At 36.9% G+C, this 19,850-nt stretch overlaps 1 protein-coding gene across 1 annotated transcript; it reads right to left on the bottom strand.

The window, feature by feature from the left end:
* Positions 1-1,279: 1,279 nt before the first annotated feature.
* On the bottom strand, positions 1,280-18,023 carry LOC109095354 (ETS domain-containing protein Elk-1-like). Its single transcript, XM_042776206.1, has 9 exons — positions 17,265-18,023; positions 13,694-13,902; positions 8,608-8,997; positions 8,265-8,420; positions 6,614-6,850; positions 6,331-6,460; positions 3,695-3,912; positions 2,950-3,051; positions 1,280-1,402 (listed from the first exon to the last, which is right to left on the bottom strand). The coding sequence occupies exons 1-9, from the start codon at positions 17,287-17,289 to the stop codon at positions 1,304-1,306; spliced, it is 1,566 nt and encodes a 521-aa protein (XP_042632140.1). The 5' UTR covers positions 17,290-18,023; the 3' UTR covers positions 1,280-1,303.
* Between the last annotated feature and the right edge of the window lie 1,827 nt (positions 18,024-19,850).

The raw sequence follows: 19,850 nt of genomic DNA, 5'->3' as shown, positions 1-19,850 counted from the left end.
TAAGAGGCAGGCCTTACAAAATGACTAACAATATCAAAGCAGCTGAAGCTACATACTTCCTGTTCTGCCATAAATTACTTTATTTACAACGATTATTGAGTTTTTACACTTATAGCTGGCGAGTCAGATGTATCAGTTATATACAGTGTCAGAAGTGTGAGCGTTTTGGTTGCGTGAAGGTTCTTTTAGCCCTTTGATGTGGCAGAGTAAAAATAAAGACGAGAGCGAGAGAAAATGCAAAACATAACAGAAAAAAAAAATGATAGAGACACTAAGATGGATTGTATACAAACAGCTGGTCTTTGGTCTCCTCTGGGATTTTCTTTAGAAGAAAAAAGCATGAAACTGCAAAGATTCACTGTGACACTTTTGAAACCTTTGCCTGCTTTGTCGATGCTGCCAGAGAAAGGGCTCCTTGATAGAATTACTAAAAAACAACAACAAAAAACAGGAAAGCAAGAACAAAAAATTCAATATTTCAAATCTTGGAATGGGTGCAACGTCTATTTTACAGAAGAAAGTTCTGAAATAAAGGAATGATGTCATAGAAGAAAAAGACTGATACATTCCAGACCCTGATATCATTCAGAATCTCTTTGTATCTTTCCCCCCTGGTTCCACCTCTTTTTAAATCCTGGGAATGGCTGTGACATTCCTCTGGCATTTTCAATGCCACTTTTAAGCAAAATGGACTCCGTTGTCCATGGAAAAACACAAAATGTTTAAAACAGCAGTGTCATATACTAAAAATGATGTATTTGTGTCTCTGTAATGCCAAAGAAAGAAATTAACTTGCAGATTTCAAATGCATGCTTTCCATTTCCAAAAAAAAAAAAAAAAAGTTTTTAAGAAAGCTATACTCCGTCTGTGAAGTAAATGGCATTTCATGCCTTGATTCAATCAAAGGATAACTTGTCTGGTCCATAACTCAACTGAAGTGAGATCTCAGAGTTCCAAATTCACATGAGCATTTGGGAACGAGCATCTCACGATGCACCAAGAAACATCAGAAATAAATAAATAACCGTTGATGATCATATAAAAAGCAAAGGGAAAAACAAAAGATCAAATAGTCTATGCAAATGCCACCATCAAGAACAGAATCGGGCTGCTCCGTCAACCAATCGTGAAGGACGGCTGAGAGCGCACTCCTCTTGCCGAGTCGTCACTGGAGCAGGGGCCCCGCCCAACTCACAGAAGAACTTGTTATGGAGTGTCCCAACTTTCATTGGCCGTCCTCAGCATTTAATTGGCTGTGGAGGAGCCAATGGCTATGGCAGAAGACAAGGGAATTAAAATAAAGTTAGGGTTTCTGTGGTCCAGGGGAGAGAACGACAGGTGTGGACAGGCCGTCCACGCTCAGTGCTGGGATCTGGATCTGATTGCTTCCGTTGGAGGGGAACTGTAAGAATAACAGGAAGGTATTAATTAGGACTTAAGCTTGACTATTAAATTATTACTTTTATTATATGTATCGTATTCATGGCATGCTATCCGTCTCCACAGACCAATGTTATTTTAGTATTATTGATTTACAGTTAGTTTTTGTAAATATTTTGAATTAGATTTTTTATATTATCTTTTTTCATTTTAATTTTAGTTGTTTGCCATTTTTGTTAGTATTGTTTTCTTAAAAATGTCTATATTGTTTTTATTAGGTTTTAGTTTTTTTTTTATTTAGTTTCTCTTATTTTAGTACTTCTACTTAAACTACACAAAAAATAAAGAAATGCGGTTTTAAGATTTTATAATAGTTTAACACTTTATTTCAGCTAATATGTTTTGCACTTCAAGTAATGGAAAGATACACATTTTGTTTTAGTTAATGATAATAACCTTGCCACAGACAATACTTTTGACCCCTTTGAGTATAAATGAATGTGCAAATTAACAGCAATGCATTTAAAATGGAACATTAAAGTTCTAATAACCTGGAATACTCAGCTGGTACTGATACTTGATATGGATTACTTAATAAACTGGAAAATATTAAAAGACCATTGCCCTATAATAAAAATATAAACTAGTCCAAAAAGAACATCTACCAAGACAGACAGGAGGCCACTTATGTAGGATTAGGTTAATGCACCTGTTCCTCTAAAAAATAACAATGTAGAAATGTTCCAAACCCTGCACTGCTGCTATTGTCCAGCAGAGGATGCTCACATGCTTTTCTGAGGAACAGTTTAACAAAAACAAACACTTTCTCAAAATTAAGCACAAAAGATTTGACGTCCACTAAAGAAAGAAGCGTAAGAGAACATTGTGAATTTCCTGCAGTGCAGAGCATTGAAATTATTAGCTCGTTAGCTTAATCAAAGTTTACGGTTTTATTGCACTGTAGCAATGCAGTATTAATGTAAAGGCACAATAACAGAATTCAAATGTGTGGTCACATGTGTGGAAATAGCTGGATAACTTACTTAACATTTTGAAATGTAGCTCATCCATTCAGAATTTACCAAACCATTTATCATCCAAAAAATACTCCATGTAATACACCCAGTTTCATATTCAAGTCACGACGAAACCAAATAGTATTTCAGAATTTTAAATTATTACAAGACTATTTGGTAATAAAGAAAAACTCTCTTTCATGAGCTTCTTTCCAGCTTATTTCCTAATCTAGCTTTCTAATAAACATGCCACTGCATAGGAATATGGTTGGTTCTGTGAAAAAATCACTTATGTTTCTCTATTGGAAGTCTTTTTGGATAAAAGTGTCTATAATGCACAAATGTAAATAAGATATTGTTTACCATGGCAATCTTAAAAGTTGGGAAAAGGTGGAATACATAAAATGTATATGTTGTAATGTATTTGATGGTAATGAATGAAGTGGGAAGGGAGTAAATTCTCAGCCATGCAATGAGCCGAGGGAGTGTGAGGAGACAGATGGTGTGCTGCTGCCATGCTGTGGACGGAAACTGTGTGGACAGGAAGTCTCACCTGGAAGGAGAGCTTGGCAGGGCTGCGTGGAGCGATTGGACTGAGCGTGCTCCAGAAGTGTATGGTTGATGGCAGCGGACTCGGTGTCAGCAGCACTGGAGTCTGAAATAGAGAGAGAGAGAGAGAGAGAGAGAGGAAGTTGAAGAGGTTGTGCATGCGTGTGTGTGTATGAACCATTTTACAAGGTCATTGTGTTGCATCTCTTTGTTCTTGGTTATCTGGTAACACAAGCATTTATATCGCTCTGGCTTTGTTAAAAATCACATTGAGACTGTGTGAATAAGAGCTTGGTACATGTGAAGCATCCATTCATACCTCACAAACGCTATTGTTGCCTTAGACAAAAAAAAAAAAAAAAAAAAAAATTTTTCTGATAATTATCAAAAGTATGGCATAAACAGAGATCTAGCTCTTAAAAACACCCAAGCACGACTCCACTGAAAGACTGTAAGATAATGCTGAAACTCAGTCATTTAACAGTCATCTCTTTGTGCCTTCTATGTGGTAAAAGACTACATTGTGTTGAAATCAGGGCTGTCAACTGCTTAAAATAATTATTTTCTGAAATGTCTTCATGTGGGTTTCATCTTAGTAATGCAATTGCAAGCAGCAATAATACAATTGCACAAAATAGTGCAACAACAACTTAATTTTTAACAGAATTAAATGCATTTAAAAGGCAAAAATTTACATTTTAAATGTTAGCATGTTTTAAACAACCACAATTCTGAACTGAATGGCTCACCAGGGCATGGGAGGTGATGACTGTGGGTGTTAAGGTGTTTGTGGCACTGCCAGAAGCAAGAAGGCTGTTCACCGCTGCATTGACCTTATCCAACGAGAGTCCAGGGGGTAGCAGCGTAGACGAGGATGGCAGTTCCAGCACACGTGGCTTCTTTGATTTAGGAGGCTGGACTTCCTGCGTGCTCGCTGGGAGGGAGGCTGATGCAGTATTGGTGTCCTCTGAAAACAGTTTTGAATGAGAGGCTAAAATTGACAATTGATTTTTTTACGCACTGCAGGTTTTGTTCACCTATAACCATGTCAAATAACTGCAAAGGATTGCTTGGAGTGGCTTACTGCTTTTATAAAAAAGGTAGGATTAGCAATATGATAAAAGTTATTGTCATTTGATAATTAATTTATTATTAATAATCACAATAAACAACTCTTCTACCAAGTAATATACACTTTGGGGGCAGTAAAAAATTTTTTAGGGAAATAAATACTTCTATTCAGCATGGATGCATTGAATTGATAAAAAGTGACAATAAAGACATTTATAATGTTACCAAAGATTTCGATTTCAAATACATTGGGGAAAATATTTATTTGATCCCCTGCTGATTTTGTAAGTTTGCCCACTTACAAAGAAATGAAGAGTAGGCACAAGTCAAGTGGAAAAACACAATATATTGCCAGTAGATGCACCTCTTTGAGTAGCAGAGACAGCAGCGTGGAATAAAGCCACACATTCCAGCTTCCTGCGTTTCTGATGCTGCCTCCCGAGACAAAATATAATACAGCGCAGCTGCGATGGCGGCATGTTGTCATGTCGTAAAATAACATCTGTATTGCGAACTGTATTGCTGTTATTGTTGTTTCTAGGGTAGGCATAACAACACAACGCCATTGCCATAGAAACCAAAGCACATTCCGTAGTATGGACACACAAATCGGAAATGAACCATTGCGATACACTGTGTGGACAGTCAGTTATTCAAATCAGATTCCATTCGGATATGCACAAAATTGGATTTGGGCTGACAGTCTGAACGAGGCTAAAGACACCGGCCCACAAAATCTGTATCTTCCATTCCAACCTCTCACACCACCAGGGGCAAGACCAAAAAGCTGTCAAAGGATGTCACAGACAAGATTGTAGGTCTGCACAAGACTGGAATGGGCTACAAGACCATCAGCAAGAAGTTTGGTGAGGAGACAAGAGTTGGTGTGATTTTTCGGAAATGGAAGAATTACAAAATAACCATCAATCGGCCTCAGTCTGGAGCTCCATGCAAGATCTCGTGTCATGGGGTAAGGATGATCATGAGAAAGGTGAGGGATCAGCCCCGAACTACACAGAAGGAGCTTGTTAATGATCTTAAGGCAGTTGGGACAACAGTCACCAAGCAAACCATTGGTAACACACTACGCCGCAATGGACTGAAATCCTGCAGCGCCCGCAAGGTCTCCCTGCTCAAGAAGACACATGTACAGGCCTGTTTAAAGTTGCTTGGGGAGAAGTGCTGTGGTCAGATGAGACCAAAATTGAGCTCTTTGGCATTAACTCGACTCGCCATGTTTGGAGAGAGAGAAATGTTGACTATGACCCCAAGAACACCATGCCAACAGTCAAGCACGGAGGTGGAAACATTATGCTTTGGGGCTGTTTTTTCTGCTAAGGGTACAAGACGACTTCACCACATTGAGGGGAAGAAATGGAATGAGATGTGTGCAAACCTGGTGACCAACTACAAAAAACGTCTTACCTCTGTGATTGCCAACAAGAGTTTCTGCACCAAGTACTAAGTCATATTTTGCTTGGGGATCAAATACTTATTTCACTCACTGAAATGCAAATCAATTTCTAACCTTTATATAATGTATTTTTTTCTGGATTTTTGGGTTGGTATTCTGTCTCTATCCTTTAAAATTAACCTACCATAAAAATTACAGACCCTTCATTTTTTTGTAAGTGGGCAAACTTACAAAATCAGCAGGGGATCAAATAAATATTTTTTCCACTGTAAATGCTACTCTTTTGTACTTTCTATTCATCAAAGAATCCTGAAAAAAATTATACACGTTTCCACAAAATATAAAGCAGTGCAACTGTTTTCAACATTGATAATAATGTTTTTTGACCAAAATCAGCATATTAGAATGTTTACTAAATGATCACGTGACATTGAACACCGAAGTAATGGCTGCTGGAAATTTAGCTGTGCCAGAGATAAATTACATTTTAAATATATTAAAAACAGAAATCAGTTATAGTAGTAATATTTAACAATATTAAAACAACAGTTTCTACTGTATTTTGGATTGAATAAATCCAGTCTTGGTTAGCATAAAAGACTTTGTTCAAATACATAAAAAAAAATCTTAATAATCCCAAACTTTTGATAGGTATTGTAGTTAATTATCTTAACAGTAGGCTGTTTTTCATTGCCAGACAACCAATATTAAAATGGAACTTAACTGATGTCCCTTTTATAACTTTAAAAACTAAAACGCTAATGAATGAACTTCTACTAATACAAAGATTTGCTTGCAATTCATAAACTGCAAACCTAAAAACAAACTGCTACAAGCCACACCAGCTCTTTTGAGTTCAATGTCTTTTTAATGCATAAATGACATGAATGTTTGACTAACCGGGTAGCTCAGGCTTCTCTTTTACCTCCCCTTCTCCAACCGGGTGGGCCACCGGCTCCACGCAGGGTGATGGAGCATCCACAGAGATTGGGGCATCTGTAACTCCAGAGACAGGCACTGTGGACACTGGCTGAGTATGGCAAATAAAAAAATAAAATAAATAAAAAGCTAAAAATAAATAAATAAAATGCTAAATTACTCCTGCATTTCATTGCAACCAAACATGTTCAATATTTTTTGGATGATGTACACTGAATGATTTCTAATTGACACATCTGCTCACCTCAACATCTGTTTTGTCATCCAAATCGACAATCTCCAGCAATTCTTCTTCAGGCGGGAGGCTGGACTCTTTGGGCAGTCCAACAGGCAAAGGCTTTATGACCACAAATACAGGCTGAGAGGGGTTGACGACACATTCTCCATGAGCTAGAGGAATGAGCGAGGTCAGAGAGCTGGGATCGGACAGGTAGATCTGGGGTGGGTCACCCAAATTCTGGCTCTTCTGTGCTTGAGTATTCTGTGGAATGAATTCAAAACAACATTTTATGCACATAATTCTTAATAATAACAGTATTTAACATGGTGTCAAATAATTGGATTGCAAGCTGTTTAGCTGATCTTTAAGGTATTTTCCAGGAATTCGGTTGCATAAGCTTTATAAATCTGATGAACAATTTTCAGGAGGCTTCAATGAGTGCTTCAATGAGCAATGACTAGTTTGTAAATCATTTTCTTCCATAGTGTTACACATTTTTAACTGCAACAATAAAAATGTTGTGCTTTATTTTGTTCATTGGGAAAAGGGCTTGGTTGACTGACGCAATTTCTAACAATGACTGCTATTCAATGCAATTTCATTAACAAAAACAATGAAGAAAATTATTAATTGACAACCTTTTCTTTGCAACATTGTTGACAAAAAAAAGATGAGACTAAAAACTAGTTAAAAAAAATTTAAAACACACACAAGGCCTCAGAATGCTGACCGTAATAAATTCAAACATGGATTTTAACTATGTTTGTGATCGTGGTTGCTGAATAAATGCACTTTCACCACCTCTGTGCCACTGTTATTGTTTTAATTGAAAAAACAAAGGGAATATAATTTGAAAATATAAGTTAATATTAAGAAATTTACTGTTTTTGTTTTTGAGGTTTACCAGTTTTCATAATGTAAAGAGTGTGATCATTTATGGGTACTTATGGGTAAAAGTGCAATAATTCTGATGTACATTCTCAAATGACAACAATCATGATCAGTAATCATAGTAATAATTCTGAGCAAAAAAACTGTGATTATCAGTTTAACCATTATGCAGCCAGAGTAAAATACGACTTAGTTTTGGGGAAGTTGTGGCCTAATGGTTAGAAAGTCAGACTCGCAATCCAAAGGTTGCGAGTTCGAGTCTCGGGCCGGCAGGAATTGTAGGTGGGGGGAGTGAATGTACGGTGCTCTCTCCACCCTCAATACCACGACTGAGGTGCCCTTGATCAAGGCACCGAACCCCCAAATGCTCCCCGGGCGCCACAGCATAAATGGCTGCCCACTGCTCCGGGTGTGTGTTCATGGTGTGAGTGTGTTCACTGCTCTGTGTGTGCACTTTGGATGGGTTAAATGCAGAGCACGAATTCTGAGTATGGGTTACCATACTTGGCTGTATGACTAAACAAAAAACAGAATAGGTTGATTAAATATGATAAAAACTATAAAGGACATTTGACACACGACTAAGACTAAACCAAAAAAACAAAAAAACAAAATGAACACTACTGCCATAAGTGACATCACATTAAGAGATCAAAGACTGACAATTTTGCTTAGAGCAAGAAATCTTACACGATTCCCAAACATTGTTGACACCATCATCTGTGCTAAAATGGCACAGCTTTAAGCATTTAAAGACGCTGAGAGCTAAAGAGCAAATCCATACCATGGTTGCAGTGGCAGATCCAGAGGACGTCTGTGGGCTGGGGGCGGGTGTAGCACATGGGGAGGGGTGGGTCACTATCACATGCAAATTGTTGCTCTCCATACTCGACTGCACCTGAGCAGTTCCCTGCTGTGCTTCTGTCTGACACATTTGCATCTGCAACATATACATAATACATAATCAATGTGAATCAAATACCTTACACACAATGCATCTCACAAGGTTTTGCAGGTTTTAACCTGTTGATAACTAATTTAATGTCACATGTCATATGAGAGGATTTATTGCAGAATGAAAAACATCAGCTCCAAAACAAAAACATGAAAACCAGAAAGAAGCTGACCTCATGCACTGTGCGGTCCAGAGGAGCAGGTTTGGGGCTGTTGTCACTCAGGACATGCTCCGTTTTGATGAATTTGGATGTAGTTTTGCAGGGCGTCTGTAGGGACTGGATAGTGAAAGTGGAGTAGAGACCAGACTTCATGTAATCGTTGCGGGAGCTGCGTTGCACTGAGCTAGGGGAGGAGCGCTGAACCTGCAGGCTCTTGGAGAGACATGGGTTGGTGTTGTTAGCACCGGTATTAGATTTGGTCTGAATGGACAGCTCCAATTTCTCCCCCATGGTGGCCCCCAGGGAATCCTCAGGTCCTTTCAGCCCATCAGCAGAGTTGGGGTCCGGAAAGTTCACAAACTTATAGACGAACTTCTGGCCGCTAACTTTCTTAATAATATTCTGTGGAAGTATGAAAGCTTGTTGAAAAGCTATAAATATAACAATAACATGCACTCGACATTAAACATTAAATCATGCTCCAATCTTAAAAGTTTTTCTATCCTTTACATAGTAGTTAGGCAGTAAAAATCCCAGAATTATTCATATTTATTTATGGATAAATACTAGTGATGGACCAAAATATTGTCCAGGCTCATTAACTGGTTAACATCATTTAATTTCATTTATTTAATATCACTGAATTGTATTACTGTATATCAATTATATACACTAGTGTTCAAACTTTGGGGTTGGTAAGATTTCTTCATGTTTTTGAAAGACGTCTCTTATACTCACTAGGGCTGCACATATTTAATTAAAAACGTAGTAAAAACAGTAATATTGTGAATGGGGGTGTGTTGCTATGAAAATTGGTACCGAACGGTTCACAAGGCAAATTCCAAATGGAAGTGAGCATCCCTATCCCTTGGAGTGAGGATATTGGAGTGAGCAGGGCACATGTGTGCCATTATGTAGTCATTTGGGCAGCACTGTACAAATCTACATACTAACTTCCTCATAATCTTCAGCTGGCATGTTCCCGCGACAACACAGTACGGTGTCTATTAGCAGAAACACAAAAGAACACAATAAAACAAAATAATAGAACAGAATAGAATAGAATAGAAGAGAATAGAATAGAATAGAATAAAATATATATATATATATATATATATATATATATATATATATATATATATATATATATATATATATATATACATATATATATACATATATACATATATATATACATATATATATACATATACACATATATACATATATATATACACATATACAATACACACTCATCTAAAGGATTAACTCATCTAAAGGATTATATATATATATATATATACATATATATACATATATATATATATATATATTATTTTTTTAAAAGTTTTATATATATTAGCTTTTATATATTATATAGCATATTTAAAAAAACGTTAAATATAAAATGTATGTTTATTTGCAACAGTTATGCTAACAACAAAAAAATACATTTATGACAGTAAAACATTGACATCTTCTGACGGACACCGTGCTATTTTTGTTATTTTTTCAATTTAATTTCAAATGTAATTTTTTCAATTTGTTTCTTTATTTGAAAATATTTTAAATGTAATTTATTCCTGTGATACAAAGCTGAATTTTCAGCAGCCATTACTCCAGTCTTCAGTGTCATGATCCTCATTCTAACCATGTGTTCACACCACCTCCGACGAGAGCATTCAAATTTACTCTGGCCGCCCTGCCAACAATGCTGTAGAAAGATCTGTGGATGCTCTGATGATTGACCGCTTAGTCTTGTGTTCAAAGGAGCCGCAAAGGAAACAAGCATGTTGAGCTTGTGCAGACTGACCACAAGTAACGTTAGGGTGTAAGTTAACCTCATGAAATATTTTAAATGTGAAAGTAAGAAATGGATAGATAGAAAGAACTTAAAGATACATGTCTGCTAATGAAATAAACAAATAAAAGCCATTTGTTATATATTTACTAGTGTGTTCAAGTTTAAATACTAACCTAATCTAATCCCAAAACTCAACTTACAAAACACTAGTGGTTATACGGATCGTAGTTAATCCGTGATCTGTACGGACCAAGCCCCACGGTACGGCACGCATTCGATCCCTGGATTAATTGCAAAATTTAACCATAATAGAGTTAAAGTTTATCATTTGTTCGTATTTACACAAGCAACAAATTTTAAAGGTGCCACAAAGGTGCATTGATACAATATTTTAAATTGTTCTCTGATGTCCTCAGAGTGTGTATGGGAAGTTTTATCTCAAAATACCCACAGATAATTTTTATTGGCTTGTGGAAATTGCCACTTTTAGGGTATGAGCCAAAACACACTGTTTATGTGTATGTCCCCTTTAAATGAAAATGAGCTGATGCTCCCACCTCCCTTCTCAGAAGAGTACGGCGCTTCAAGAGCTCATGCTCGCAGGCATACCACCGGTGTTACGGTTTAACTGATGGTGACCGTATTACTGACCTCACATTGCTTCCAAACGCAATTTCTATTCACGATTATTCTGGTAGCACGTGAAGACAGCATTAGTGAAAACAGGGAAAGACAATGGTAGCTTTAGCAACATTAGACTTACAGAGAGCCAGGAAACTCTTTTGTAAAACAAAATATGATGCGTGAGGCTTACTTTGTCTGGAGTCTGCACGTTTGCGCACAAAGCGTTGGTATCGATCCTTCTTTCAGAAGCAATCTTTGCACAACCGAGTATGACGTCTTAGTCTGGAACTGCTTGTGTGGAGAGACCGTTTATGATTTTTTGGGATTATAAAACAATGAGTGAGTTGATTTTTACCATTATAGGCTGGTTGTTTTCACACACTGTGGCCAGACAACTGCGTTCAATCACTTTATAAAAGTGATTTTTGCATTCTATGGCACCTTTAAACAATTCCAGAGATAAAAGGCGAAAGGGAACTCGATTTGTTACTATGCCCTGTTCTCTACATGCACAGCCGCACACGCATGAAGCGTGCACACACATTTCAGAAGGCGCGGGAACACTGAACTGAATCCTCTTCTGATATGTCTATCATTATATCGGATCCATGCATCAGGTCTTAAAGGGACAGCTGCCTATACATACTGCTGTTGTCATTACTGATCATCAAATAACAAAACAGCTATGATAAAAATCTATATTTAATTTATACAGTATACACTATGCAGTGTTATTTTCCCTTATTTAGGTTTGTGCCGATAGGCGATGTCATCGTCCATCACCGATAACTGACAGACATCACAATGTTAAAGGGTTAGTTCACCGAAAAATGAAAATTAGGCTGCATTTTACTCACCCCCGAGGTGTATATGACTTTCTTCTTTCAGACGAATCCAGTCGGAGTTATATTAAAAAAAGTTTCATGGCACCCAACGAGTGTTGCATTCCTTTAGTCAAAAAGACATGAAATGAAAAGTGGCCTTCCATAAAAGTGTCTAAAAAGTCTCATATGGCTCCGGGGGGTGAACAAAGGCCTCCTGTAGCGAATGGATGCATTTTTGTAAGAAAAATGCCAATATTCAAAACGTAATAATAACTTGAATCTAGCTCCGGTGGAATAACGTATGAGGTCAGCTTTGCGCATGCACCACTAATTTTTATTTTGGATGAACTAACCATTTAATCTGACATCGTGATCTGCCAACCCCCGCCTCCCGCAATCCGCCGCATCCCAATTCCGCGTTCGGAAAGGAAATTAAGTGTACTATGGAACCCCTAAAGGGAATAAATAACCTACAAGATGGGAGGATAAAAAAAATATTTCAATACTTTTTCTCTCAGTTATATCATTGGGTAAGTATAGGTGACTGTATATAAATTGCAAGCATCAGGGAGCTGCTATTTAAACCACTTTCGATTGCACGCTCTTCATTTTACTTTTACTTTCGAGATTCGCAATCACAAGGACTCTATACTATGGACAGCAGTACTTACTACACCTTTTGACAAGATTAGATGTTTGTCATTGGTGCTCAGGATCTGCAAATCATCCTATCAGACATTTCTCCTTACTCTATGTATGTGGTAAGTGAACTTTCATGTACTGTAATGCAACAGGCTACCGCTAGCAAGCAGCTAACCTTTTAGTGACTCCGTAGAACGCGTTATTTGTTTCACGCTTCTACACTTCTACATTTTGATTGGTTGCTGCCCAACCGCTTCATAGCTCATTACCATAAAGTTGACCTGACTTCTACTCTCATTGACGCCCACACCGTCCAAGACGCGCCCCGCCACTGGCTCACATTGAAAATGAATGACTTCCAGTAACTTTGATGCTCTCGCCGGCGTCGGTGTGAATGCACAGTAAATATGCAGATTTACTGCTCAGGAAACACACCTCATTACTTCCACAATGCAAAATACTAATGCTTAAAATCAAAATAAAATTATTCAATATAAATATATAAAAACAAACTTCAATGCCACTTTGGATCAGTTTAATGCAAACATTCTAAAAAATTACAAATGTCTTTACTGTCACTTTTGAACACTACTGTATCTGTGAAGAATAAAAATAATAATAATAAAAAAAATCTTACAGACCCCAACATTTTAAACAGTAATGTATATATAAAATGAACCGATTAGGTCTGTGATTTAGGGCTGCACAATTAATCGAATTTCTAATCACGATTACAATTATGGATGCCACAATTACGTAATCATTCAAAGCGTCAACTAATCGTTCATAATCCACTTATGTTATTCTGCGTGCTTAAGACGTGTTATTTTCTTTCTACATGTTATCTTAAGGGTTTTTCCCCCTTATTTTAATTTAAGTTTTTTTTGTAACACTATAATACCATTCATATTTTTACTTTTTTATAATTTAAAGAAGAAAACAATCCGATTTATAGTTGACATTTGAGACAATACTATAGAAAAGCAATACAAGTTTCTCAGTTTTCAATTTGTTTATTTCCATATAAAAATATGGCATGCAGTTGCATCAAACAATGGTATAAACATTATTCAATGTAAATTGTGATAATCGTAATTAATAATCGCAATTAGAATTTCAAGGGAATAATCGACAATTATGATTTTTGTCATAATCGTGCAGCCCTACTTTGATTCACACCATTCATAGTTAGTCCTGCACATACCTTGTCATAGTAGTAACGAAGTGCCCTGCTCAGTTTATCATAGTTCATGTTGGTTTTGTTCTTGCGCAGCCCCCAGACTCTGGCCACCTCCTCGGCATCCAGCAGTTTGAACTCCCCATCCCCAGATGTCCAGGAGATCAAGTGCTTCTGAGACTGATCATCCAGTAGGTGTAGCAGGAACTGCCACAATGTAATGGACGGATCCATTGCTATGGGGCACAAAAAACAGACTATGATAAATTGGCAGTGTCTGTAACCTACTGGCGCTTAGTATCATGTTAACAATGTGTACGAATTGAAAAACCTCAAGTTAGTACTAAATAAACATAAAACAACCTGCAATTACTAATGCTTTCACTGAAATACACACCAATATACAGTATCTTTCAGTTGTGATAAGGCCTGCTTGTAAAATATATTACCCCATAAATCCATAAGTGCTGTGAAAACAAGAGATATTGGTTTTACTAGCTGTTTCTAAAAATACTGCATCAAATATACCTAGAACTCATTGTCATGAAAAGTATGTTCTGGAACTGAAGCCATGTTAGAAAAAACAGCCTTTATGGGATTTAACAGAATCCTACATCCACTGAAATCAAATTCACATCCTCAGTAGTAAATGAAATCCTCTTTCTTTATGGTTGGATTGAGTAGACGAGCATAAATGGAGAGTGAACATTATATCTGCAGTGAAATCAAGGAAAAAACAGGCGAGAATTAATGCTGCCACCGTCAGCAGAGGACGTGTATCACAAGTTCAGGAAGAACATGTTGAGAATGCAAATTAACCTTATTACCCCCCCCCCCCCCCCTCCATTTACGTAACTCATAAGCAACACCTTAGAAACGATCACCATGGTAAAAGCATTTAAGCAACAGTTTCTAAGGAATAAAAAAGACCCTGCCACCCTTTAAGCACACTGAACCAAATTAATCGCAGTGAATTGCTGATGACAATGAAGGGAACCCCTTTCCATTTTAACCTAGCACATAAAATCTCATTAATTAATTCCGTCATTAAATCGAGCTGTAAGTGATTGAGTGAGTGCATTCATTAGCAGTAAAATGTCTTTAATAAATGGTATCAGTCTAGGACTGAAACACCAGAAGAATATCCTGTGGGCAGCTTGTACAGCTGCACACACACTGAGGCAAACAGGGGGTTTTACAAAAACTGTAGTTCAGGATTTAAATGGCATACTTTTTGATGTGCCTACTGGCACATTATCCACTCTTATACTCATCAAATCAATATCTCACTGCGAGAGACCCTCAGACTGCTGAAATTACTCATTTCCATACAGGTTGACCCCAAAATAGAAGTTGTGAAGACATCTCTTTCCATTACTCTTCCTACTAGATATACTGTACATACAGTAATTATGCATTGAGAACGTGTAGACGATTAGCAATTGACATTTTCTACAAAAAATGTAAAATCACGGCTTGAAAATCTTTTGACCAATAAAAGCAAACAAAGAATACCTCTCACTGTTATTCATAAACAAAATATTACATTCGAGATGTCTGAATATACACATTTTTAAGCAATCAATTAAAATAGATTAATTAAAAATGAATAAAATATGGAAAGTAATAAACATATAATGAAATATAACTACACTGTAAAATGAACACAAACGTGAGCAAAATGTAATTTTCTATAGATTAACGATAATATCAGTACCATACAAGTTATGTCAACAATGACTGTTTTCCTGAATTGTATCGATCAATATTGGATATTTTAGATATCAGATTTCTTTAGTCAGCTAATTCTATTTATGAGCCTTTAAATGTACTTTCTTATACATGTCTTACCTTTATTATAGCAACCTATCTGAATAGTTTTCATCAACTATTCAGTTCAAAATTAATCTTGTACATTATAATGTTTGCAATGTCTCAATTCACTTAATCAATCAATTAGTTTTAAGTACAGTCAGAGTTATACAAATAGTACTAATAGTGTAATACTAAAATACTATGACTGACTTTTAAAACTGAATTTTATCATAGGTGTATTCTTAAATAAACAGCCATTGAAAAAACACAAAGCCAGTTGTGTGAAAAGAATGAGTAGCACGCCATTTATAATGTAGCTGTATAATAAATTGTGTTTTTTAAAATGAACTGAACTGTTTAGGCCAGTAAAACAAACAGCTTGATTTTCCCAATAGCACAATAACACATCAAAGATTTTATGAATAACAACATATACTTCAATGGTGAATAATCATTAAAAAAAATATGGCATCAGAAGATACTGGTAAAAAATAACCAAAGGATCACTGTATTAAGATAAAAATGTCATAGTGAAGCCTGAACCAAAGAATCAGATGCACATTTGTCTTATTTACATGTTGATTATTCCCTTAATTTTCCTTGCAGTGTTACATTTTAGTCGAGGAGCTCCAGTATGACTAATCAAGGGACTAACACTGCACAGCTTGCCTTGGTCTAATGCCTCATAAATCAGCCTGTACATCTGAGAAAAGCAAACAAAGACCGGCACTGAACAACACAGATCTGTTTTTCCCCATCGGACCTTATTGCCTTAAGACTGTTCAGGGACCTCAATGCTCAATAGTCAATTATCTTGAGTTCTCAGACTGCATGATGACTTATAGCCAATGAATGAATTGGCATCCCAAAAGAGGAGAGAGCCAGACAGGACTGTGATGTGAGCAGAATGAATCCAGAGCTAAATTACCAAACAAATCCCTAAAAAACACACATACACTTGTTTTAAGTAGGGCTCACGACAGTTCCTGGTGGGTCATCAAGGTGTCCACATGGTCTCTTTGGGTTTACATGAGGTCTGCTGGTTAATATCAGATGACATTGGTTTCATTTATACAAACACAGTAAAGAAATGCTGACATATGCATTGCACAATCGTCAAATCAAACAAGTTCTTATGCATTTTATTTAAAGTTTTCAGAGTAATTATAAAGGGCTTGTTGTACATTACACCAAAGGGAGCAAATGATGATGATAATAATAATAATAATAATAATAATCTAAATCACTTAATTTATAAACCACCTTTCCAAATACAAGAACAAACATCCACCCTTGAAAACTAGTTCGTTTGACAGCTCAAAATCTAAATATTTAATGCACAATAAAACAATCAAATGCAATTCTGTTAAAATTACACTAGCTGATGTTTGATTAGTTCAGAAATAACCAGGAGGCAATCAAGTCTGCCAAACACTATTTGATTCAGAAACAGCAGCATGTAGACATACTACCAGACATTTGGCTTGCAAAACATTTACTCAAACACAGCTGAAGTGCATCTGGCTTCTTAAAGGTATGTTAACCCACCCTGACCAAAATATGGTGTCAAAATACGGTCCCTTAATACTTTTTGGACAATCACATTGATTTGTACACAACGTTCTGACTCACACCAGGATTAGGCAGCGTGTACGAATAAATAGTGAATAAAACAGAGCGAGTTGTGAATGTGTTTAGCATCATTTGACTAACCAGCACTTTATTAAACTCTAATGCAATCACTCCTCCATGTCCAACCTCCTTGAAGTGGAATAAAACTTACCGCTGATCAGCGGGTTCGACTCCATCTCTCCCAAATAAATGTGTTTATGGGCAGTTTTTATTCTTTGGAGATTAATTCACGTCCATAACTGTGCTTGCTGGGTGTCAAAAGTCGGTGGTTTAATTGCGTTTTGGCTGTTATGTAACACATGCACCTCTCCCTCCATGTTAGTTGACATTAGCAGCTAAGTCGCTAGCTCGCGTTAGCTCAGGCTGGCTGCGCGTAACGTTACACCGTTCCTGTCAGACGGACTGAAGACTTCTTCAAACGTCAAAATACTCCAGTAAAATCGACCAGGGCCGCGTTTAAACGGCGGAATGTCACGCCCTGCCTTTAAAACAATACGGTAATAGAAAGAGGGGGTTCATTCCAGCGTGGTGGACGGTGAGGGAGGGCAAATAAACCGAAACCCCGATCAGGTCCATCCACTTCGGCGCGAAGCGCGCGAGCTTCCCTCCTTCAGAGCGCGGTGTCCAAGCAACGGACTGGCTACACTGTCAGTTTAAAGAGCTCAAAATAACGGGGAGGTAAAAGACAGAGCGCTCCCCTCGGAAGGTTTTTTTTATTTATTTTATATTAACAACAACAATCTCTGCTTGGCTTTCCCCCGTTTGCTTCCTGTTTCCACGAGCGCCTCGACTACTTGTTTCTTTTTTTTCCACCTCTCTTGGTCCGCGAGTCCCCTGTGCGGCCGTGACGTCACCGCACAGGCATGACGCGGGTCGGCTGTAGAGCAAAATGAATGAAAGAGAGCAAACTTTTGTGTGTGTTGCCGTCTTCTAGTGAAGAGACCTTGGTGATATTTTATTAAGCACCAAGGTCGAGTGAAAATCCTTACGCAGAAAAAAAAAAATACATACAAGCTCAAATAATTTTGCGTAAATTCTCTCTCACACACACACTGACGAGCGCGAGCCACAGGTTGTTGCTGCAGGCCTGCGCACTCATGTAACACAATGCAGGGGTTTTCCAGGGGGCCACAAGAGAGTGCTAGGGGGTCCGCGGACATGTTTAAAAAAAAAAGTGTAAAAATTGTAAAAATCAATGATAAAAATTATATAATTATTTATTTATATTTAAACAGTCAACATAAATAAAAATAGTAGTTTGATTTGAGTGAGTGAATGAATGAATAAATAGAAAACCAATACATCTAACTGTAAGCATGAAATATCTAATGCAACTTAAAGTATTTTCCATTTATAATATCATTTTTCCACAGTTTAAATTGGAACTGTACACAGGAATCAAAAATACAAATATACAAAACTGGTGTGCACATCCCAAACATCCAGATAGGATGCAGGTGCAAGACAACTGAACGATATAGACAAATAAAGAAGTGTGAAGTCTGCACACTGAAAATTACTGCTCCAGAAGAATTTTAATCAAGCAACGTTTCGACCTTCAGGTCTTCATCAGGCACACAACTTTATACGGGAAACCATATAGCTACGTTTACATTTTAAGATGGGGGTCTGTCGCACAAGGATGATCATATTTGGGGGTTCGTGGCATCTAAAAGATTGAAAACTTCTGACATAGTGTATAATCAAAATAATGTCAAGCATACATACTGCACATGTAATACAATAATACAGGAAGCATTAATCATCTTTTATTTGATGCACTGGAAATCATACGTACAAAAAAGTTCCATTTAAATCCTGAATTATATATCATTTTAAAACGTAAAATCTGTAATTTCACAGCCAGTGCTGACAATGTCACATTACAACGATTGTGTAGTGTGTCATTGTGCCCAAATGCGGCAGTGAGTCTTTGTACAAAGAAAAATAATCTATTTCAGGAAGCAAGTCTTACAGTGCTGCCACAATTCAACATCCAGTTTCCATGGCAACTGTTACTAGTGTGACAGGGTAGCCGTCACATGGACGCTGCAGAACCTTAAAATCAACCACAGTCTTCATCAATCAGAACAGCTAAAATAGAAGTACAATTAATGATCGATTAATTGCCACGTAATTCATTGAAGGTGCGATCTTGAATCCTGAAAGAAGCACGCACACAGATTGAAAGCATTTTATCGAACGCCACACTCATAGACAGAATGAAGAACTGATTATGTGGACAGGGTAATCTATACATAGTTTGTGTTCTTATCATTTGTAGATTCAACAAATATATAATTACTGCTTACATTTTGAATTACATTAGATAGAGTTTCTAAGCTAAAGTTTTTATTCCAGAATCAAACTGTCCTCACATTTTAGACATACATAAGGATTGGCTTCATAGTATAATTTTGTGGCTTGTTGAAATGACTGAAATTAATGGTAGAATTCTTATTTCAGTGAAAAATTCCTGTGTTTTATATGAATGAACATTTATGATCTAGATAACGCCAATGATTTCAACAGATTACATGACTTTCTTCATTTACCATAATACAATCTCAATACAATTAATAAGTTGCTTGACATATCTAAAAAGAGAAGCCTCTTACATATTTGTTTTTCATATAGACTGTCTTATCTTATATGAAGAAGTTTATAAAGGTCATGTGTTAATGTACTGTGTGTACAGTGATATAATTATTTAAAATGATCACAATGACACTGACAG

The sequence above is a fragment of the Cyprinus carpio genome, chromosome A19, assembly GCF_018340385.1.
Source record: "Cyprinus carpio isolate SPL01 chromosome A19, ASM1834038v1, whole genome shotgun sequence".
Taxonomy (NCBI): Eukaryota; Metazoa; Chordata; class Actinopteri; order Cypriniformes; family Cyprinidae; genus Cyprinus; species Cyprinus carpio.
This window is presented reverse-complemented; position numbering and strand designations above follow the sequence as displayed.